Source organism: Rousettus aegyptiacus, unplaced genomic scaffold (genome assembly GCF_014176215.1).
Source record: "Rousettus aegyptiacus isolate mRouAeg1 unplaced genomic scaffold, mRouAeg1.p scaffold_m13_p_1, whole genome shotgun sequence".
NCBI classification, from domain to species: domain Eukaryota; kingdom Metazoa; phylum Chordata; class Mammalia; order Chiroptera; family Pteropodidae; genus Rousettus; species Rousettus aegyptiacus.
The window spans coordinates 181,212,378-181,235,842 of NW_023416284.1; the positions used below are offsets into that span (position 1 = coordinate 181,212,378).

The window sequence follows — 23,465 nt, forward strand, 5'->3', positions numbered from 1 at the left end:
ACCTCCGCCTCCGGGAGTGGGAGTGTCTACATGGATCATTGGGATTTCTTCTGGATGGAAGAGTTGCCTCTTCTCTCCCATGTATTATCCAGTCAATTATGTATCGCATTATGGACCCAGACATGTTTATTCTTTTACTTTGGGTTATAGGCCAATACTGTTGTTGTTTATTTTGCCCAAATGGTATTCGTTCCTGCTTCAGCCGTCGGAGCTCTTTTAGTTGGCTTCCATGTCCTGTACACATGCTGCCATCTTTTTTGTATGTGGCTTTGCCTTGTTTGCTTTTTGAGCAGTTTCTTCCTTTTTGGCACCATCTTGTATTTTCCCTGTTCCAATCTTGAAATTAGCCATTTCTCCAAGGAACTCTGGTTCCTTTTATTGGAGAATGGTGTTTAGAAGTGAAGATCTGGGCGTTGGCTGTGTTCGTTCCTACTGGGGTGTCATTGTTTCTATGCCCTCTCAATGATAGACTTAGAGAATAAAGGTGTGTCCTCCAACCCATGTATACGCACAGATCTGTAATTGTCTATGTCTGCCTGTCTGTGTATATGTCTGTCTGTCTGTCTGCCATGTGATCTGTTAAAACTAAGCATAAGTTTATGTTGGCGTTTCCGGCTCTAATCCAGCCCCACCGGGTTCCTCCCAGCCTGCCTCCTCTGCTTATTTGTAACTTATTTCTCCTGCAGTGAGAAACTCGACCCCCATCACTGCAGTTTATCTACCTATTTGTGCAACCCCAGTATACATGTAGTTTCAGGATTGTTCGCCAGGACTTCCGTGAGGGATGAATTTACCAGCTAGAGTACAGAGTTTAATTCCATTCTTCTTGTCTTCAGCCTTAGAGCAATGTAGTCAGGACATACTTAGTCAAAGTTAGGCCGGTACCTTTTTCCTTCACCCTCTCCAGTGAGGTAGTGTCATGGTTAGCTTCATTTATCTCAGTCTGCAAATCTCAGCGTCCCAGTTGACTTTGACTTTGCATACTGTAACACTCTTCTTTGTGTTGTACGATTCTGTGGCTTTTGTGCATTTTAAATACACGTAAAATATCTGAGCCTTCAGTTGCAACATGGTTAATGTGTGCTCCTTCCTTTTTGCTTTACCTTTTGAAATTTATATATTTTTAGAAGAGAAAGATGAAATGAAAATTAATATTTTAATGTAGTATACAAAAAGTGAGCTGTCTGACTTTGCATATTTCCGTGAATATTACCTTAAATTCTAGGAACGTTTTTGGTAATTATTTATTACTTTTGAATTAAAAGTGGTCCTATAATTATCATAAGTTTAGTGGCCACTGAAATATTATTTATCTTTGGATCTAACAATAATTATGCCGACATTTTCCTGCAAGCCCCTGAAACGTGGAAGAGGTTGCCTCATGCATTCAGAGCAGATAAAGCATGCGGAAACTCGGAGAGACACCTACAATACCCACCGCCGCTGCGTCTCGAGTCTTCTTACCACGTGCCAGACACAGTACCCGAACGAAGCAGTGTTTTTATTTCTATGTTTTACAGATACAGAGAGTAGATAACTTGCCCCAGTCACAGAAGCTGTAGGTAGTTGAAGGGACTCAAGCCCAGGATTCGGGGACGCCAGATGTTAACGTGTGGCTTCCCAGGTAGCTTTTAAAGGACACGTGCCCGTTCCCTGCTCGGGTGCAGGGTGAATCTGAGCCTCCCGAGGTAGGACCTGAGCACTGGCGTTCTCCGCAAACCTCCCCCCTGCTTCTCGTGTAGCCAGACCAGCACCCTGCAGCTCTGAGCCTGTCCAGTGGGACACCACGAGGCTGCAGGGCTCTCCTGCCCCCTGTCATGACCAGTGGTCGTTGATGGCTATGACAGGTGACTTCTTATTTGCGCTAATCATCACCTGTCTGCTTTCATTAGTAAAGTTACATGAACCTTTTAATTGAGCTCAGTGGCAAGCTCACGAGCACATACTTGCTCATCTGCCTGTAGGTTTTCCAGTTTCTTAAAATAAGGAACTTGTATGAGGGAAAAAAGGAAGTTGTGTTCTGTTGTTTTTGAGTGCACTGGGCCACCTGGGTCAAGCCCAATGTGAGATGGAAGAGATCAGGATAGAACCTCAGTGATCAACCTGCAGCCCAGAACTGGGTCCGTGGTACCACCAGCGCCACCACGAGACTGGCAGCTCGCGTTAACTGAGTACCCGCTATGTGCAGAGCCTCGGTCACGTGACTCGGTCAAGGTTGCCCATCCGCTAAGTGCAGAGCCAGGACGCGAGCCCAGAGCCGGCTGCAGAGCCCAGCTCTTAACCGTGCCCGTGCGCTGCCTCCCGAGGTTCTGCTTTGTCCCACGTGGTGCTGCTTCGAATATTTTCAACTTAGTGGCTGGCTAGCACTTAGCGATGAGAAGACTGCACATAGAAATCTGGAGTTTTCATATTCCTTGAAATCCCGGGAGACCTGCCAACCCGGGGCCACTTTCCCACATGACAGCACCCGCCGTGCTCCAGTCGCCACGGCTCCCGTCTGTCCTTGCTCTCGTCGGTCACCCTGCCCGAGCTCTCCCGCCTACGGCACACTCCTGGGCCTGCAGACGGTTCAGTTTCTGATACGCCCCCCAGCACCGAATCGTAGACATTAACTTCATAGGGTGACAGAGGGACTGTTCTGATCTAGTCCTTCATTTTGTAAAACACTGTGCTTTCCTGTGTCTTATTTATTGAAGTTTACAAAAAAAATAACGTTGCTGTGCATCCTCTACCCCTGCTCAGAGTAGAGATAGTTCAGTTTGCACCTTCTAGACGTTTTTGTGCACATATAAATAAACGCCTTTGTATGTAATGCAGGTACATTTTTTTGAAGAAAACGTGATAATGCTATGTTTATTCCATGCCTTGTGGGTTGTGTAACCCCCTCCTCAATGTCCTCTGCTTTGGATCTGTCCGTTGTGGGATGTGTAGCTCTACCAGTTCCCCTCAGCGGCTCCGTGCCATCGTGTCAGGACTGTACCGTAACTTTCTTAACCACTTCGCTCTTGGCTTAAGTCCTTTTTCACTACCTCAGTGAGCATTTGATAGCTCCCTTGCTATCTGATGTAACAGGGAGTGTTATATTTACAAGGAGTTATGTTATCACTGGGACTATTATATTAAGCTTACATTGTGCGTCTGCTCCAGACCAGAACTTGACGTGTTTTCAAGGAGCCCGCTCTCCTTTTGCTGGGAATGGCATTCCAGGACCCTGTCTGGGCACCGGTATTGCCCCCTGCAGTTGAAATGGCCAGCATTTTTGTTCTCGTCAACAGACAACAGAACACACACACACACACACACACACACGCGCTCTAAATACAGCATAGGTGCTGATACTGGTACTGATCCTAACACTTCAGATTTCTTCACATCACAAGTTATCTTTTAAAAAATTATGTGGCTAGTTAGAATTTTTCGCCTGTTATGGGAAACTAACGTATGTGTTAATTTAAATGCAAAACTCGATGTTGAACATAAAAGAACAAACATGAGTGGGGAGACCAGTTAAGAGCTCTTGGAATGACAGGGGGCCTGGAACGGAATGGCATTTGGGGGAAGAATAGCTAAAACTGGTGATGTTTTAAGTGGAAGAAAGGTCTAGATTTTCAAATTTCAATGGCTTCAGTTTTCTCAATAAAAGGAGAAGGCAGGGTCTTTGAATATACTTGGTCAGCACGATGTTGCCGGAGGTTTAAGAACAGTGAGAAAGCTCCAGATCTCATGTTTTATGGGGAAAAGTACGATGGGTGAGCAACACTAGGATTCCCAGGAAACATCAGAAGACAGGTTTTTGGGACCGGCCAGGTCAGTTTTATGAACCTTTTTCTGTTTTTCTATCAGCATCATTCAGTATAACTCAGGAGAACAAATGGACAAAAGAGTTTGTTGAATCTGCTAGTTTTTATGTTTGCATATTGGCTACCTGGTCTGATAATCTTTTCTCGAATTTTAATAATTTTCTGCTTTTCTCAATCTAGAGATAGTTGTGTATATAACCTTAAAAATAAGTGTTCTGATCATTTTAAGTATTAATAAAAAAATGAAAAAGGTGAACTTGATTCCATTTCTACTATACTTTTTTGATAAAAATATAACAGTTTTAGTTCTTACGGTTTTTAAAAAAAAATTAGAACTTTTGGGGTCTGTTGAAATGGTTGAATTATTATAAAGATTACTTTTCCTGTAAAATCATGATTTTTGTAGATTTGTCAGCAAATACTAGTTTATAACTACAACCTTAGAACGTTCTCCTGTGTGCTCGTTTAACCTTCGTTGAATTTCTTTCATAGTTCTCCGAAGTTCCAGATCCCATGTGGGGCTCAGATTATGTGCAGTTGTCCAGGACGCCGCCGTCCTCGCAGCAGAAGTGCAGCACGGTGTCTTGGGATGAGCTGAAGGCCATGGACCTGCCTTCCTTCGAGCCTGCCTTCTTAGTCCTCTGCCGAGTCCTTCTGAACGTTATACACGAATGTCTGAAGTTGAGGTTGGAGCAGAGACCTGCTGGAGAACCATCTCTCTTGAGTATTAAGCAGGTTTGTTTCAAAGGTTGCTAAAAATTTTTTAACAATTACTCTATTGCTCTACAGACTCATAATTTTTGTTTTGAGGAGTTTTTCCTAATTGTCGCAAATGATGAAAGATGAATATTTGTTAATGTTTTTAAGATGTTCTTTTTCGGGTAATTTTAAATGCTCTTCACCTGCACTCCTCAAAGATCAGATTGTAGTTCAGCCTTTGAGCCGTTCACTTCCTTGTTCTAGAAGAATATAAAAGTACGGGGATGGTCTGACCCTCTGTCGCCTATTAATATCAGTCTTTAAAGACTGGGAACTTAAAATTCATTTATAAGAGAGAACGTAGGTTCTCTAAATTCACTTTTTTCTTTTTTTAAGCTACATATAAACAGATACTTGTCTTCAGCAAATACAGAAGGGCGGTGTTTGGAATTTTTGCTTCCTTAGGCAATTGTATACTTTAAACAGAATAATGGCTTCTGCTTTCTTCGTTATCACTGATTTTAGTTGGAATTTCCTAGGGTGTAATACTCTGGGCCAACAAAAGAACTGCTAACTGGCCAGAAGCAGTTGTGCCTAGCAGCCTGAGTGCTAAATTGTGTTGGTTTTCATGCTTTGTGATGCCACCGTGTTGGTATTCACTATGTAAACTAAACATCTCAGACTTTGAAGAAAGAGCGCAGGTATGTTTTTTGTAGACCGTGAGTGTCCAGCCCCTCGAGATTGAAGGGTTAGGGGCCTGTCGGCTCTGGATGACAGGCTGGAGCTGAAGGGGACAAGTGCCGGCCGGGGAAGGACCAGCCGTAGGGCAGGCGCAGTGGGACTTGAGTTCGTGAGCTCGGTGATGCGTTGGGGGCTGTCGCAGCCGGAGGTGGGCCCCTGGCCTCCCTGTCGTCCCTTCAGCTTCCAGTGCCAGCCGGAGCTGTGCTCCCGCGTCCTCGTCCCTGCTTTACGCTTGTCCTCCACATCACCGTGGTAGTTTACAAAGGTTTGGGAAAATACTAGCTTCCCTTCCCCACAGAACGTACTTCAGGAACGTAGCCTGGTAAAACGAGGAGGAGTTTACTTTTTGCTAATGGGGCTTCTGTGAAGATTAAAGAGTAATTAACGTTAAAACATTTTTAAAAAACATTTCTTGGTTTAATGTAACATTACTAGAGTAAAAAAATAGTCATTTTGACATAAACACATTCAGAGATTCAGTTTATTATAAGCACGTACGTGACATTCTGTATAGATGGTAACAGGGCACTTTTTAAGAGATTTAACTCTAGCCTTTGATGTCTTATGCTGGTTATTTTTCAAACATTCAAAAGGGTAACTTCTGTTTGGAAAAGCAATTCTTGTTTATTTTAGAAAATTTGAAAAGTACAGAAAATGATATAAAAAATGGAAGTTATCCTGCCACTCAGAGATGACCATTATGACATTTCGGTATATTTCCATTCATTTGTTTTCCTGTGCATGCATACTTCCTACACATAAAAGTTTAAACATGTAATATGTACAGAGTTTTTGCTATGTAATAGTTTTCAAAAGCAAGATTTTAAGTGACTTTAGTAGTGTTCTACTGTATAGGTACGTCTTCACGTATTTAATACCACTGTCATTTTGAATAATGTGATAACTATATTTGTAATATTTAGTCTGCATCTCTGATGATTTCTTAAGTATGAAGCAGAAAAATAGATTAGTGAGTCATACATTTTTAGACTCCAGAAAGTTGGGACCTGTTTACTTTCCCAGCAGCAGCACTGAGGTTCCTTTGTGTCTCAGCTAGTATCTGTTAAAACTAATGGCGCCGTGTGATCTCGCGCCCGCAGCCCCCGCCGCGCAGCGTTCTGAGGGCACCGCGTGCCGGCCTGGGACGGCTGGCGGGGGCTTCACGGCTCCTCATTCCGCCTCCCTGCCAGCACGACCTTCTGGGCCCGCGCGTTTGGGATTTACTCATTTTTTTGTTTCGTTTTTTTCCCCCTTGACTTCCATCTAATTTTGTCAGATTAATTTGTTTTTGTTCTCACTAGAGGTTTTTTTTTTAATGGTAAAAGGCACAAATCACAATAGGTAGACCGAATCATTACAGAGTCCACCATGCTCTGTGGCATGCAAGAATATTGGAATTATTACAATTTTGGTTAAAAAGTGACCCATTGCATGCGATTTTTCTTTGGTATACCTTGTCGTAGGAAGAATTTGGAAACTGTTTCAGGTTCTTCAGAGGCAGGGTTCCCTTCTGAGTTTTTGAGGATTTAAGTGGGACAGGAGTGGGAACCCACACGTGGTCCGGTCGGGATGCGCACAGTGACGGATCTTGTGACTGTCCCCCGCAGCTGGTGAGGGAGTGCAAGGAGGTGCTGAAGGGCGGCCTGCTGATGAAGCAGTACCACCAGTTCATGCTGCTCGGGCTCCCGCACGGCCCGGGGCCGGCCGGCTGCAACATGGACGCCTTCGAGGAGGACCTGCACAAGATGCTCATGGTAAGGGCGCGGGGCGCCTGCAGCCCAGCGCGTTTCGTGGCTGCTTCTGGTTCGTCATTTAATTGTGGGCGCTATAGCAGGATGGCCCCCAAGTAGAATCAGAGTCTGGTTCCGTTTTATTGAGCCACATGGCATCGGCCATATTTGTAATATGTGGGAGGTGCGGGGGACCTTGCACAGCTCTGAGAGTGGAGTGACAGACACTAGGGGACTCAGTCTGGTGCGGGCTGGGCCGAGTTGATGTCACTCCCCCCATCCCGCCCCCTCGAGAGGTAAGCGCTGACTTAGAATCATGCTGCGATGCACCGAGGCTTGGAGACGGGGCTCCCGAGCGAGCCTGGGGACGTCTGGGCGCTTCCGTGGCGAGGACGCCGCGCCTCACGGATGGGCCGGGTTCACGGAGGGGCCTGGCGCGTTCGAGGAATGGTATTAACGAGACTTGACAAGAGCGAACCGATTTGCATTTCTTCCCCCAAAGAGCTCCGGTCTGCTCACGTGCGCTGTGCATACCTGTGCTGACCTGTGCTTTCTGACCTCTCCGCTTCTGCTCGTATTGTTCCCTCCTGCTCGAAATGTCCCTTCTGCATATGCCCACTCGCGACCTCCTTTCAAGGTTTATTTCTCTCTAGAAAGCTTTATTCGATGCTTTTAACCTTTACTGTGCCTTATGGGGACCCCTCTGCACTGTCACAGCGGCCATCGTTAGACCCGCACCACTAGCGCTTAAGGAGAGGCCACTTCTCCGTGCTCAGGGTTTTCTAGTGAGACCGAGAGCCTCACAGGCCAAGGGCTGGGATTCGGAGCTCTCTGGTGTTCCGCGTGACTGGCGGGGTGTTGACGCGTAGTGAGCACGTCAGGTGCACTAGAGCAGACGCACACGTCCTGACGTGATGTGGCCGGCTGCTGGAACCCAGCGAAGGGCAGAGCCGGCAGGTGCACGTCCTGTGGGACGCTTCCATCCGCGCTTGACACCTCGCCGCCCTACCTCGGGAGGGCGGGACCCCGCCGGCTTTCTAAGAAAGGCCGGAGGGAGGGCGAGGGCAGAGGCGAGGCGTGCCTGCCAGCCAGGTCCGGAGCAGTGCGGGCCTCGCCGCGGCCGGCAGCTCTTCCTGAGCGTCGCGGGCCGGGCCACGCGTCCTGCTGCCCAGACGTGCGCGTGGCCTGTCCCTGGGTGGCGCTGGCCTGCAGACGGCTAGCTCTGCAGCCTCTGTGGCGGAGGATGGGAGGGAGCGCCAGGAGGGGCGCCTACATCCTGCATGTTATGAAAAGGAAGTTTGAGTTTGAAATTATTTCTTAATTGTTCGGGAGAATATATGAAAGACCAGAACGTATAAATTGTGGCTGTGTTTTGAAATACTATATAGTTCTCATGTCAGAAGAGTTTTTATCATTGTTATAGTAAAAAAGCAATAAACGAGTTAATTTTTCCCTGTGGTTGACTGAACCAGAGGTTTAAAAGGACAAAATGTGCTTTCTGCACTGTCTTTGCCGGCCACGGAGGCCCATGCCACACCTGCGCCGTGCATCGCCGAGGCCGGAAGGGTGAGAACGAGGCGGGTAAAGTGGCCTCACTGCCGTGGGGCGTCAGTGTCCTGGAGTGTGGCGAGCTGTGGCGCCTCGGCGAGCGCATTACCAAACACGCAGCTGGTTCCGAGCTAGGGATGCTGACGGTTGAGTTTTGGCTTTGCTACTAATTATCTGTGCAAGGCGTAATTTTCCTTAGTTTATCCCTATGAATTCACGGACGAAGAACTAGAAATTATCAGTGGTTTTAAAATTGTGCCCCGAAGTGCGCCAGGTGGACAAGTGCGGAGGCGCGTTTTGAGACCTGGAGGAACCCAGTCGGCGTTCTTGTCAGCGAGGAAGGACAGATGGCCTCGGGCCGGCAGTCAGACTCCGCTTACCTAAGCTGGCAGCACCCGCTCCCTGAAACTCACTCCAAACAGCAAAAAGAATGCAGATTAAAAACCTTTCATGTTTAGTAACAGAGGAAATTGACCATAGTATCCACCCCCCCGCCCCCCAAAAAAGAGACTATTAGAATTATTTGCTTTAAATTTTACACTAACATGAGGGTGGGCATGAGCTCTAAATATACTCCGCTTTAGATTCAGAGGGCCCCAGCAGCGATTGATGAGGGTTGTGACATGTGGGGGTGTGACTGGTCAGGGGAGCAGAGGGCGTCCCCTCGGGGGGCCTGCTGTCGGGGGCGCATCTGCAGGACAGAAAGAGCAAAGGTGGAGGCACGTCCGCTGTCCACAGCTTGTCCCGTTGGCTGGAGACTGCCCGATGGGAGCGAGGGCCCAGGCCGAGGGCAAGCGCCGATGAGCAAGTCGCGACGCACAGCGGAGGTGACCAGGGGTCTTTGTGCCGCATCATCCCTCTGACCCGGGAACGGAGGCGCGGGTGCGTGCGGGGCCCGGGCAGCCACCGGCGAGCATTCGTCCGAGGCAGCAGAGCTCGATTGCAGCTGTGAACCATCTTAGCCCATTCCCTGGCCCCGGCCTTAGAAATCACCAAAACAATAAACGCATGATGTAGGAACATGTAGTGGACAGATTTAAGGACCCAAATAAAAAGAATTTAAAATAGGACGAAAATGCGAACATGCCGAACGAGCTGTGGTATTCGTAAAGACACACGGGAGGACGCAGACGGGCACGGCCGCGTGCCTGTGGGGGCGTGAGGCGCAAAGGAGCGGGACGGGTTCCCTTCCCCCCGGCAGATGTCCCGGGCGCGGCGTTTCTGGGTGTCTGCCGCGTGCCGTGCTGGGCCGGCGGCACGCCAGCTGCTGAGGAGTCGGCGAGGAGGAGCGTGCACTCCCGCGTGCGGTTTAAACGGTGGGGAGCGGCGGTCAGATAGTCGCGTGGCCGTAGCACCGCAGCAGGGGGGAGGCGGAGAGGCCTGGGTCTTTCCTGGGCGCGAGCAGTGTGACCTGAGTCCGCGTGGAGTCGGGGGCTTCTCTGAGGGGCACGTGGAGTTCCTCGGCAAGCCCATGGGTGTGCTGTGACGCAGTTTGTGTAAGAAACTGAAAACGTACACAGAACGATGCTGTACGTCGTAGCTTACGCAGCAGCAGGTGGTTTAAAAAGCGCACGCACTAGGCGACATACTGATGGATCTCTGTGGCCCCTGAAGGAAGAGCAGAGAGAAGCGAAGAGAAGTCACCTTCGGGATACTCGTTATTGAAAAATGGCCAAAGCCAAGATGACAGTGCTAACCTTGGTTCATTCTGGGTGACGTCAGTGAGAGCATGTTTCAGCCCCCTAACTTTTTAATTAGGAGAGGGCGAGGCCGAAAGACTTCTCGGACGGCAACGGCAGCAGGCGCGGGCCCCGCGGCGGGGAGCGGCTTTGGAGCGCGGGGCTCCACGGAAGCTTGGCGAGGGCCCGTCGGGGCCTCGGGCAGACGCAGGGACCGGGCAGAGGCAGCTGCTGGGCCGCGGGGAGAGGCGCGAGGGTTCAGAAGAAGCCGGCGCTGGGCCGGCGGGACCGGAGGGGACGGATGCGGGGAGGCCGCGAGCATCCGGCCCGAGCAGCGTGTGAGCAGCGGAGCTTCTGGGTCTAGCTGAAGCCTTTGGGATCGATTTCGTTAAGGGAAAGAGACTGGAAAAAGTTACGTGTATGTGAGAGGAAAGGGAAAATCGTGGGGTCGGTTCCTCAGCTCCCACGGGGAGCCGGATCTCTAAACACGGGTGCCGAGCTCGGGGCAGGCATCGACCCCTGCTGTGCAGGAGGGAAGGGCAGCAGGGGACAGTGGGCACGTTTGCATTCTTGGCGTCAGGAGGATGAGAGGGTTTATATCTGATGGGGTGTGTGTGTGTGCGTGCGTGTGTGTAGAGGTGCCGTCACCTGAGAGCGGGTTAAGGTGGGTCTTGGCAGTTTGAGGGAGACTCGTGCTTGTCGAGAGGAGGAAAATGATTTGAGCAGAACCTGAGCCACTACCAGACAGGTGAGCCACGTGGCAGGCGCTTCTGCTCGTGGACCCCTGGCCTCACCTTCCGAGTGGGCGTGGGGAGGGGCAGGGTCGGGCTCCTGTAGCTTCGGGGTGTTGACAGGCAGCTGAGACGGAAAGGCCGCGAGGGCCGGCAGGTGCAGGATGCTGGCAGGGGCTCGGAAGGATGACCACGGCCTCTAGACTGTAAGGAGGGAGTGAACAGAGGAAGAGAATGGAGCGGAGAAGGAAGAGGCGCCAGAGACCAGGGATCCAGGCCGGGCGAAGAGAACGCGGTGCTGCTGCCGGACCGAATAAGCCCGAAGGAGGACGGCCCGGGGGCCTCGGCGTGTTTGAATTGGCGGTTTGGGGCTCCGCGCAGTTCTGGGGAAGTCGAGCGGAGACGAAACGTGAGAGCGGAGCAGAGGCGAGCAGGAGGTCGTGAGGGAGGGGACCGAGACGGCCGGGGGCCGTCCCGTGGTGTGAAGTCACAGCATGGCCATGGGGCCTGGGGTGGAGGGGCTGAGTCCAGCACCGGAGTGCGGTGAGGGGCGATGAGCAGTTGGAAATCAGGGGGTGTCGATGGTCCGTCTGATGGCAAATCTTACAGGGGCGGGCATCTCTTTTATTTCTAAATAAGACTGCGTAAGAGCAGTGGTTCGGAAGCAGCAGTGAGGAGCGCAAGGGTGTCGACTGCTGAGCTCTCGAGGGGCAAAGTGAGACACGTGCCCCCCGAGAGGCCGTACGGGAGGAGTGCAGGCCTCAGGAGACGGCCCGGTTTCGGGGGGCCGCGGTGCTGCAGGAGCACCCCAGGAAGCACAAGGAAGTCCCGGCGCGGACGCATCATTCTCACTCATTTGGGCAGGGTGCTGGCAGGGCCGTGCATTGCGGGCGGCACACACGCGGCTGCACTCGTGGAGGCCCCAGGGTTGGAGAATGCTCTGCACGGCCGGGTGGAGGAGGACCCGGCACCCCGAGAGGACAGAAGACAGTTTTCTCGACATGAAGAAAAGGCCCGAAATTTGACTGCTGAGAGTTGTTACTGGGTCTCAGAAAACATCCATTTTCGTGACCCTGACGCTGTCGCCTGATGAAGGAGCTGACCCCCATGACTAGAGAAAGAGCCCTGTGAGCACCTCCGCAGAGAGGACAAGTCGCCGTCAGGGCGTGCTTGGGGAGAGGGGTGACAGCCGGGAGAGGAGGCTGGCCTCCGAGTTCGCCCTGCTGGCGTAGCGCGCAGCGTTAGGAGGTACTGGAACGTGTCTCAGGAGTTCAGAGGGAGAGAATGTGTATACAGCTCAGATGTCGTGTACCCAGTCCAGTGACTCTTCTCAGTAAGATAATCCATAGACAGTGACGTTTCGTACTATAGTAATCGTGAACCTGTCATGAGAGTAAAACGTGACTAAAGCAACAGGGAGATCAAAATAAGAGCTCAGCAGCGGGGAGGCCGTTGCGATAAGCCTGGTGGTAGCCACCAGCCCCACCTCAGAAGAGTCAGAGACTTTGGTTGTAGTTCATAATTCATGTGTCGTGACCCTTGAAAAATCCTGTCACGAGGATCTGGATGTCAGGAGGGGATGGTGTGAGGTGTGATCGTACCCTCCTCTCAACACGTGAGGTGCCGTCCGAAGGTAAAGTAAGTAAGTGAAGAAGATCCCAACCTCTTAAGGGAGTAATGCTTGCACTGTGTTAATGACGAACGTTTCTGGGCGCTATTATTTTGATTTTTTAAATGCTATTTTATTTTTCTATACATTGTGAGCACTTTAGTTATTTTCTCAGTAAGTTGAAGGGATTGTGAATAATGCATTAAATTGCCAAGGCGCTGACTTCTACGATTTAATAAAAATCCTCCCTGAGACGTCGGTTCAGGACGGAGGCCTTGCGTCTCGTGCTGCAGGCCTCGCGGCCCCTCGGCCACGCTCCCCCTGCCCCCCGATTCATAGCTTTCATTTTGACAGCCGTGAACCTTGCGAGTTGCTGAATTCTATTCTCTAATATCTCCTTTTCCTTTTTTTTTTCATTTTAAGGTATATTTTGATTACATGAGAAGCTGGATCCAAATGCTACAGCAGTTACCTCAAGCATCTCATAGTTTAAAAAATCTCTTAGAAGAAGAATGGAATTTCACCAAAGAGATAACCCATTACATCCGGGGAGGAGAAGCTCAGGCCGGAAAGCTGTTCTGGTAGGGACCCCGTGCGCCCGCCCGCCTCGCTCCCACCCCGGTCCGCTCAGCAGGGTCCTGCCCGTGCTGGGGTGTGGTCACGTGTCACGGCCGTCCTTCATGCCCGTCGTATGCCCCTCCACACGGTGCCGGTTCCCTTAGAGCAGTGGTTCTGAGCCAGGCCCATTTGCCCCTGGGGCCGCTGGGCAGTGTCTGGACGCAGTTTGAGCGTGCTGACTGGGAGGTGCTAGACTGAGGGGCGCCAGGGCCGCCGCAGAGCACCCTGCAGTGCACAGGGCTGCCCCCCACCAAGGGTCACCCACGCCATGCGTCAAGTTCGAAGTTGAGAAATCCTGCCTTAGTGTAAACGCTCTTGGTTGTACGTGAGAAGGAAGAGAATCCGGGCCTCGGGAGAGCAGAGTGGATCTGTAGCCCTGCGCGCATCGGTCTTGGGGACGATCTTTTCGGCGACGCCGCTTTGGGGCTGTAGCGCTGCTTGGAGGGTCGCTGTCTCGGGCACACGTGCGGTGAGGGGTAGACACATGAGCAGGAAAGCCGTGGACGGGGGACTGTGGTCGCTGGTCTGTCTGTTCTGGAGAGTGAGTGTCCCTGGGGCTCAGGCACCTGGCGTGGGTTCGGGCACGTTTCAGTGGCCTGTGCCGGGCCACCGCCTGGCTGGCTGACGGCGTGGTCCCGCTGGTGCCGCCTCCCCCCTGCTCACCAGCGTTTTACCCGCATCTCCTCTGTGCGTCCCCTGCCCAGCTCGTGTCCTCCCTCCCCTCCCCCACCCCCCGCCCCCGGTGGCTCCTGTAGGACACGGCTCCTCACTCCAGGGGCCCGTTGTCCACTGTGCCGATCTCTGTCCCGTGCCCGGTGTCTCAGAGTCTTGTGCTCAGTTTTCTGCCCTAACCACCGTTCTTCCGTCTCCTCCAGCCCGGTTCTCAGTGAGCGAGCCGGCCCCGCCCCGCAGGCCGGTTCCCGGCCCCGGCCGGCTTCCCTGTGCGGATGGTGCCCGCTCGGCCTCGCCACAGGCCTTCACTCGCCCTCCTCCTCCCCTACGGTCCAGCCTTGCCCGCAGCTTCCTCTGTTTGCGTTTTCTGTTTCCGGGCCATCGAGCTTTGTTGGAGAAATGTTTTGTGCAGGTGACGGAATGGTTTCGCTGCCAGTTCATGTCACGTAGTCTCACTGTCCCCTCGTTTCCTCCCGTCAGTCTTTTTGTGTCCCCGTTACCTGTCCTTCAGATTTTGTACGCGGCGCCATCTCTGGCCTTTCCCTTCCTGTCCCGTGTCCCGCGAAGCGCCCGCCGCGGGCCCGCCACTGCCCTGCGGCAGCCTGGCTGCATCCGGGCTGTTAGCACGGTGCCTGCTTTGTAGGCGGGCCCCAGGGTCAGCCCGTCTTGGAATGAACCTGACTTTGTCGCCGATCCGCGGGGCCGTCCCTCGAGGACGTGCCCAGAGCCCGACCTCTGCTCACCACCCCCGCGTCTGCTCTCCGCAGCCCCTCATCGCGGGGCTCCGCTTCTGCCCACCATCCCTTGCCCTTTATTCTCAGCACCGTCCGTAGCCAGGGTGATCTCGTTAAAATGTACATCGGACTGTGTTCTCCTCTGCTCCAATGTGCCTGTGGCTCCCGTCTTACTAAGTAAAAGTGAGGCGGGGCCTGAAAACAGCCAGGAAAGGCCTGATGCCCTCCGCCCTTCCGTGGAGTCCTTGTCCTCTCTCGTGCCTGCTGCCCGCCTGCGCTGGCCTCCGCGCTGCCCCGCAGGCTCCTCGTACTGGCCGGCGCCTCGGCCGGGGCTCCGCTAGCCCCCCCGCTCGCCGCTCCGCCTCCTTTAGCTCTCTGACCAGGTGTTAGCTTCTCCGTGTTTAACGTTGAGATTCCTACCTGCGAACACCCCTTAGCTTTCTTCCCTGTTGTCTTTCTCGCCATAGCGCTCACTAATATCTGACATGCTGTGTGTTTTCCTTAATTTTATTTATTGTTTTTGTCCTCCATCCAGTGGAGGGCTGCATCTGTTTGCTTCGCTGCCCTCAGGACGCGCCATTCTCAGTGTGTGTGGAGTGCGCCCGTCCTGGACACCCTTGTATGCCGCTGTCTTAGCTGCATGTCGCTAATCGGGTCGCTCTCCGACTCCGTCATTTTCAGAGCCCGCCGCCTGCGCCCCAGGCGAAGGCCGGACGCCGAGAGTGGTGTGCACGGCCTCCCGCGTGGCCGGCCGCTCCCGCCTCCGCCCTCGCCCTCCGCCTTCGGGTCGGACAGTCGCTCGGCGCAGCCAGGCCGCTTGTCAGCACATCGCACGCCCTCCGCGCGTCCTCGTCACTCTTCCCGGCCTTCCCTGGCCTCTCTGCCATCCTCTTGCCGCTGTCGTTCTACTTAAAATTCCGCGGGGCCCACGAGGCCCGTGGAGACCACGCCGGCCTCTGGGTCCTGCGCCGCTCCTGGGCTCCCGCGGGCAGCCTGCCCCGGCTGCCCCCGGCGGTGTGCTGGCCGCTCTTTTTCACTGCCACCCGCCCTCTCCTTGGATGGCGTGGGGTCCAGCCACTGTCAACATTTTGCAGGACCTGTTTAGATTTATTTTGCACACGTGGGTTTTAACCTGGCACTTAGATCGTATGCTCAGTGAGAAGCATGAGCTGTATAGAGCATTTCGTGTTTATCGACTATGAAAAGCTAATTGTGAAACGAATTTGTAAAAAGTTGCATTTAAGAAATTCACATTGTTTTCTTATGTTATCATTTAGTTTATTAAGTTTTTAAAAAGTCTTACAGGTATGTATTTAAGGCATTTTATATCATTTTGAACATTTGTTTAAGATGAAAATAACATTGCGTAATGATTACATAGCTACCGTGAATGTTATTTAAGATTTTAGTTTATAATGGAACACTGGTAACAGAACAAAGGTAAGATACCTGTCATGGTTGAGATTTCCACTTTTTCACGTTAATCTCGACGTCATATTACGAGAAAAACTTCTCAGTCATTCGTAGCTATTGAAACAGTAGCCGAACCTTTTAGCTCCTCCTTCTCCAGCGAGGGTGCGCGAGGGCCTCCTCCCCTGGGTGACTCTGTGCTTGTCTCCGCAGCGACATTGCGGGGATGCTGCTCAAGTCCACGGGAAGCTTCCTGGAGTCCAGCCTGCAGGAGCGCTGCGCCGAGCTCTGGGCCGGCGCCGACGACAGCGCTTCCGACGAAATCAGGTGGGGGCTGCGTTTCTTCCCTCCGCATTTCACACGGTTCTGCTCCTGGTGACGAGCCTGAAGTCAGCCTTATTGCAATCAAATCGTGTTGGACTTTGTGAACTTGGGCAGTAGATGTAAAGGGATTTGTTTCTCTGTTGTCTTTTCATGTGGTCTCTTAGTCATGGTTTTATGTGACGTTTTCCTCGAAGGTGAACTTAGAATTCATGTAGCCTCATAAAAACGAGTGTCCTCAGAGGAAGGGGAGACTGTCTCAGCTGACTGAAAATGAGTAGAGTGGAGCAGCATCACCCGCATGTGCTGGAATGGCTTCGGGCACCGCGTCCTTTATACCCCCGTGGCAGTCCACGCACACCTTTGAGTGACATTTGCTGTTTTATTGTTTCGTGCCTAGCCTGCCCCTTCTGCTGAACTTGAGGCTTACGCACACGAAACCATAGCTCACTCATCTGTCGCGTTCCTCCACGTGCTGCGCAGTGGTATTTAGGTAGACCCGTGCGAAATTGCTCTTTTTATGGCACGTCTATCAGTCATACAGCCATTTCGTGGCCAGTTATCAGCAGTGTCGGGCAATGCTCAGGTGAAACGGACTTCTCCAGGCCTGAGATGTTTTCTCTCACCATCCAGAGTTGGATTTCAGAATGCCTGAGATGTCTTTGTGTCAGTTAAAAAGGAAGAAATTAACCACGTAGATTCTCACCTGGGAAAGTACCGAATAGCTGAGAAACGGAATAAATCGGTTTGTAGGAGGTCTTGCGGTTTTGAGAGCTAATGTAGTGGATTCAAAATAAAAAGGAGCTAGCATGGTGACTGGAGAACGGCTCTTCTGGCACTCCGGTGGCTTATTGGGAGGGGTCTGGAAGGTGGGCTCAGGTGCAGTGGTGTGTGGGCGCTGGCTTGTCCTGGCTCCCGAGGGCCAGCGGGTGACTGTGCACACCTCTTCCCATGGCTCAGTGTCACACTGGTAGCTTGAAATTAGCTATAATGGGAGTATTTACACCATGAAAGTCACCAAACCCCACGTAAGACAGTAGCTTGGACGGAGCCAGCTGCTAAACATTTACCTGTGCACCACTGAGATGGGCCCTTCTTAGTTCGCTTATGAGCCGGGAGCCAAGAACTTATCTTAAACTGCAGGAAATGATCATGATAAAATCCTTAGAAAATTGAGCTTGCTGCCGTTTAAAGGTGATGAGACGTGCCCTGCTTACCTAGAATACGAGTATTTTCTGGAGGAAGGCTGGAGAGCAGGCTTCTGAATATTTCGAATGCGTTCTTGATAATCGCTTGTTCCCATGTGTGGAATCTGTAGTCTATTCACGTGGTTTATGGTTCGCATTGTTGCATTGTTCCGTATGTCTTCGCACACCCTGACGTGCTCTACCTGGCTGGCAATCGCCCTGCAGGAGGTCTGTAATAGAGATCAGCCGGGCCCTGAAGGAGCTCTTTCACGAAGCCAGAGAGAGGGCCTCCAAAGCACTCGGCTTTGCCAAGATGCTGAGAAAGGTGAGTCAGCAGTCCTGATCCTAATGCCTGGCTTCTTGCTTTTCTCTTGTCTTACTGTTTGAGAGGCCAACCCTAAAGATGCTTCTCTGTCTCTGTGATCCTAGGACCTGGAAATAGCGGCTGAGTTCGTACTTTCTGCTCCAGTTAGAGACTTTCTGGATGTTCTGAAGTCAAAACAGTACGTTAAGGTGAGTGTTTAAGGTGGTGTAGTTGAACGTGTTGCCTGTCTTCCTTCACTCCAAAGCAGGCAGACCCAAAGCAAGTCCAGATAGTAAATGTTTCAGGCTTCGCAGGCCATACGTTGACCCCAATTATGGGACTTTCCCACAATTTCCCAATGAAATAATTAGAAAAACAAAGTTTTTCATACTTTGACTTATTAATTTGTTTTTAAAATGCAGATAATCAGATATTTACTCATATTATTTATTTTATTAGTTGTGCATGTACATTTAATGTATGTAAAATAACTTGTTGATTTTAAGTAATTGCTTGTTTTCCGCTGTCACGTTTCCTAAAACGATTCATTCTCTTTGTGCGAGTTTTTGGTGTGGGTGTCCCGGACGTCACAGGAGCCCCTTCTTGAGTCACCACCTTTGCTCCCATTTCAGTTGTTTGAGATTTAGTACTTTTAGCATCTAGCCATGATGACGTTACTGGAAATTTTACCCAAAGCCACCATTATTTCCTACCCCCGTTAACGTGTGACTTGCACAAAATATTTGCATGTGTATTCCTTGTTAAAATGATCTTTAAAGGGTTTTTATGATGCCCCCACCAAGAATAATTAGCTAATCCGTATTAACATTTTTTGCCTTTGTACTGAGTCAGGTGTCTGCCCAGTCTCACGGGTCCTTCATCATTGCACTGAAGACCCTGGCCCTCAGCGCCCATGCCAGGGCTTTGCTGTCTGGGAGCAGCTTTGCTCGAAAGCTGTTCCGCAAACTAACGCTGGCTGAGGTTTCGCTCAGGCCGACCTTCCTCCCTGAGGAGTATTTTCTTTGTTGTTGAAAATAAAGACATTGGAGGGTGCTCTGTGAGTGGAGGGATGGTCCAGGCTCCCCCAGCAGCCTGTCCGCACTTAGTCACAGTCACCCCGGCTCACCCCGGGCTGGAGCACTTGCCCTCCCCCTCGCTGCTCTGATCTCATGCCCTTCCCGCATCGCCTTCCCCAAACCCGCTTGTCTTTTTCTACTTTGTTTTTTTAAACAACATTTCTATAATGCTGACATTCCTTAATTCCAGATTTTGGGTTGTTTCTTTTCTAGGTCCAAATTCCTGGCTTAGAAAACTTGCAAGTATTTGTTCCAGACTATCTTGCTGAGGAGAAGACTATGATCTTGCATTTACTCAATGCAGCCGCGGGCAAGGACTGCTCCAAAGATTCCGACGACGTACTGATGGACGCCTATCTCCTTCTGACCAAGCACAGTGACCGCGCTCGGGATTCCGATGACAGCTGGGCCACATGGGACGCACCGCCTGTCAAAATCGTGCCTCAGGTGGAGACTGTCGATACCCTGAGAAGCATGCAGGTGTGTCCCGTTCCCAGTTCCCACACCTGCCGTTCCCCACCCCTAACGCGAAGCAGTATTTACTTAAAATACTTTAGGGAAAAATGAATTATTAGCCGCTCATGAATGATTTGTTTAACTGCTGGAGTAGTCTCAAATATACACATCCCAAAACTATGCCTTCATGTTTTAATAGAAAATTTTGTAGCATTACTTACACTAAAATATTCTATCAAAGTCTATAGGTATGTTAAATTATGCTGGAATATTTGAACTATTTTATTTACATCTTTTTTTAGTTCCATCGTGTAGTTAGGTCTGTATATCCGTGATCTAAAAGGAACATTTTCGTTTTTGTAGTAAAGGCTGTCACCTACCTGGCAGGATCCCATGACAGTTTATGTAACTCAGTAATCAAAACCATAAGAAGCTTTCTCACGGCCCCTGTGTTCAGTGAGGGGACAGTGATGGCGGGTGCCCCCGTGCACCTCAAGCTCCACGGGGCTGGAGCCGGGCACGCCCGGCTGCCGTCCGCTCCACCCTCCAGAGCTGCTCCTCCTGCCCTCCCAGTCGATCGGCAGCTCTCGCGAGCCCCGGCCGTTTCCAGGCACTGACCCTTCCTCAGTGTCTCCGAAGCCACTCCGGTGGCCAGACCGCTTACCCGCTCCCAGGACTCCGCAGGTCCCGCTTGCAGGCCTCCCGCTCAGCCCTCCCCGGCCCCCCCACTGCTGTGTTCGCGTGTGTCCGGGTACCGCCGGCGCGGTCGTTATCACACGGGTACCGCCGGCGCGGTCGTTATCACACGCACGTCTCCGCGGCGTATCGCAGCGAGTGCCACTTAAAGAGTGAAAATAATAAAATCTCCGTGTTCTACTGTTTCATTCGAGGCCCCCATCTCGCCCCACTCTTAGTCTTCAGTTCTCCGTCTGCACGTGCGGCTCCAACACAGACACACGTACACTGCACCAAGAGTGTCGAGTTACTCAAAGTCCTGGGATATTTCAGACATTGTGCCCACATGGTCCCGTGGGGTCCTTCACCACATGCTGAAGGTCCCAGACGTGGGCGACCACCGCAGCGCCTTGCTCTGTGGGAGCGGCTTTGCTTGCCAGCTGCTCTCTGACCAGATGGCTGCTGCTGGCCTGGCAGCCCTGAGGTTGGCGCTGATTTTCGGCGGGGGATTGAACTAGAACGGGGAAGCGGTGCCTGGTCTGTTTTTAAGCCCGAAGCTTGATTTTCCTCCCAGGTGGATAATCTTTTGCTAGTTGTCACGCAGTCCGCGCATCTCATAATTCAGAGGAAAGCTTTCCAGCAGACCGTCGAGGGGCTGATGACTCTGCGCCAGGAACAGACGTCCAGCCAGCCGGTCGTCGCCAAGGCGCTGCAGCAGCTCAAGGTAGTTCACCGCCAGCTCTGCTGTAGTTCGTTCGCTTGCGTTTGGATGTGATGCCGTGGGGAGCGAATGTGTCGCGTTGTGATAGCTTTCAGGGCTTCGAGCTCTCAGGTGGCCCGTCTTCGCAGCACACATTTCCCCCTGTGGAAATGAAAAGTTCCGGTTCTTTCCTGGAACTATAGAATGCTCAAGTTGGAGAGGATAGAAATTTGAACAGTTACGTGACTTAACAATGGTCACATGGCTGTTCAGTGGTAAAGTTGATATTGGAATTTAGGTCTCCTCATTCCTGATCCATTTTTTTTATTCTTTAGCAGTTACCAGTATTTACTAGAGTAGTTTCCAAGTCAACATTGTGTAATTAAAATATTTATTAACTTATTATTTTGTTTAACGGATAATTCAGCCAGTTGTAACAGGGAGAGCAGGTTGTAGACCGGCACGGACGCCTTTGGCGTCCATGGCAGGCCGGAGGTTCCTCTTCTCTTGCCATTATTTCTTATTTTCACCACTTTCTATTTATCAGTCTTGATCTTACCCACACTTTCCCACAGGTCACCAGTTATGTCTTCTCAGTCACTTTAAGACTTTATTTCTTGAGGAAAAAGCACTTATCAAAATTACAAGGAGTTTGACAAGTGTGTTTTTCAATCTGATTTGTCTTACTCATTTATCTACATTCCCTCTTACAGCTTGTCATTCTATTCTAATGCCAGGGCAGGGGGCTTTTGTCTTTTACTTTGAGTCACTGAACTCCGGAGAGCACAAAATTTTGAAGACATTGATTCTTCTTGAGCTTAAGAAATTTATAACCTTAAGGATGTGAACTGTCACGCTGAACAACAGAGAAGGGAGAGATTGGACACTCTAGTAACATCTGAGAATTGTCAACATGGAGGCATTTTAGTTTGGGAGGGTTTCAAAAGATGCCAGTCGGATCGGGTTATGGGAATGCTCACTGGGTATCAGACAAGTCAGTCTGATTGGGCCAGACCTTGGTGTGTACAGTGGAGGGCAGTGAGAGGGAGGCGGGTAGGCTCAGGTGGGCAAAGATCAGGCTGGTGAGAGATTTCGGATTTTATTTTCTAAACCTCGGGGAGTTGTTGAATATTGAGGAAGAGTATTACGGAACAACGTGCAGGGAGAGTGTGTGATGGAGACCGCGTGTGCGTGTGTGTGTGTGTGTGTAAAGAGAGTGTGTGATGGGACCGTGTGTGTAAAGAGAGTGCGTGATGGGACCACGTCTGCGTGTGTGTGTGTGTTTAAGGGTAGATGGAAACCTGTTTGGAACTATTGTCTGATTGCTTAGGGAGACAGCAAAGGTTGCACTAGGCAGGGCTCCTCAACCTCCTCAGCACTGACATTCGGGGTCAGTAATTTTTCGTTCCGGGGAGCTAGCTGTCTGTCCTGTGTATTACGGAAGGGGTCCCCAACCCCTGGGCTGCGGACCTGTACCTGTCCGTGACCTGTTAGGAACTGGGCTGCACAGCAGGAGGTGAGCGAGTGAAGCCTCGCCCGCATTTGCAGCCGCTCCCCAGCTCCGGCGTCACCGCCTCAGCGCCACCTCAGATCATCAGGCATGAGATTCTCGTAGGAGCACCGCTCCCTGGAGCCACGAAGTTGGGGACTGCTGTATTATAGGATATTTCGTAGCATCCTGGCCTCTACCCAGTAAATGCCAGTAGATTTTACTCCCCCTTCCATGTTTTGACAACCAAAAATACCTGCAGATATTTCCAGTGTCCCTGGGTGTGTGTGAGGTAAAATCTGCCCAAGTCGAGAACTCCTGAACTAGGGACTGGCGGGGGCGATAAGGAGGACAGTATGACTTGATGAGACTGTGGAGGTCATTTAGAAAGACATCGTTACTTCCCTGTGAGGCATTGAAACCAAACTTCAACTTGAGCAACGACCCAGGGGGGAAACCAGCTGGCGGCTGATATGTGAAAATACTGAAGCTGTAAGCACTGATTCAGAGCCACGTCGTGATCAGGCATTGTCCTTCAAAGGAATTTTTTCCTTTTGTATTTCATGAGATGTTAATATCTAATAAAAATAAAAATGAAGACGATATAATTTCTTCTATTTTTGGTCATTCTTTTTGAGTAACAGAAATAAATATGACCAAAAAAATATCGTAGTGGTTTATATCTGTGTGATGATTAAAGAAATCTTCTTCTAAAATACTGTAAGTGTTTGTGATCTGCTTCATTTTGGATTGATAATGGTTTGGGACTCTTTAGAATGACGCATTAGAGCTTTGCAACAGAATAAGCGATGCCATCGACCGAGTGGACCACATATTCACTTCAGAATTTGATGCCGAAGTCGATGAGTCTGAGTGTGTCACGTTGCAGCAATACTACCGAGAAGCTATGATTCAGGGGTACAATTTCGGGTTTGAGGTAGGTACAAAATAAGAGGAAAAACAGTACAACTTAGCAATTGCTTTATAACTTACTTATAAGCATTATGAATTAAATACAAATCTGATTGATTGTAATCACAGCTCAGTTAGTTAAGAGTGTTGTTTTATACCATCAGTCAATCTGAGGAACGTTGTTTTGCTTTTAAAGTGTAGGATTGCCCAGTTTTTATTTTGTGCTAACAGCTATCTGCATACATTTAAAAACCTTCTTTGAGAGATGGTTAATATCATGAAAGCACATTCTTAATTTAAACTTAAGAGTAAAACATTGGTGAAGCTGCAATTTAAGACATTATTTTCTTTCTAACTCTTCATGCTTTTTTCAG

General features: G+C 50.6%; 1 protein-coding gene across 9 annotated transcripts in view; it reads left to right on the forward strand.

Moving 5' to 3' along the window:
• Positions 1–23,465, forward strand: part of MAP3K4 (mitogen-activated protein kinase kinase kinase 4) — an 84,343-nt gene that overhangs the window by 38,972 nt on the left and 21,906 nt on the right. For all 9 annotated transcript variants that reach the window (XM_036223455.1, XM_036223439.1, XM_036223440.1 and 6 more), the window contains exons 4-12: positions 4,293–4,535; positions 6,848–6,994; positions 12,961–13,118; positions 16,185–16,298; positions 17,705–17,804; positions 17,909–17,992; positions 19,073–19,339; positions 20,565–20,714; positions 22,955–23,116. In XM_036223455.1, the coding sequence (XP_036079348.1) occupies positions 4,293–4,535; positions 6,848–6,994; positions 12,961–13,118; positions 16,185–16,298; positions 17,705–17,804; positions 17,909–17,992; positions 19,073–19,339; positions 20,565–20,714; positions 22,955–23,116 (1,425 nt within the window). The remainder of the gene's footprint in view (positions 1–4,292; positions 4,536–6,847; positions 6,995–12,960; positions 13,119–16,184; positions 16,299–17,704; positions 17,805–17,908; positions 17,993–19,072; positions 19,340–20,564; positions 20,715–22,954; positions 23,117–23,465) is intronic.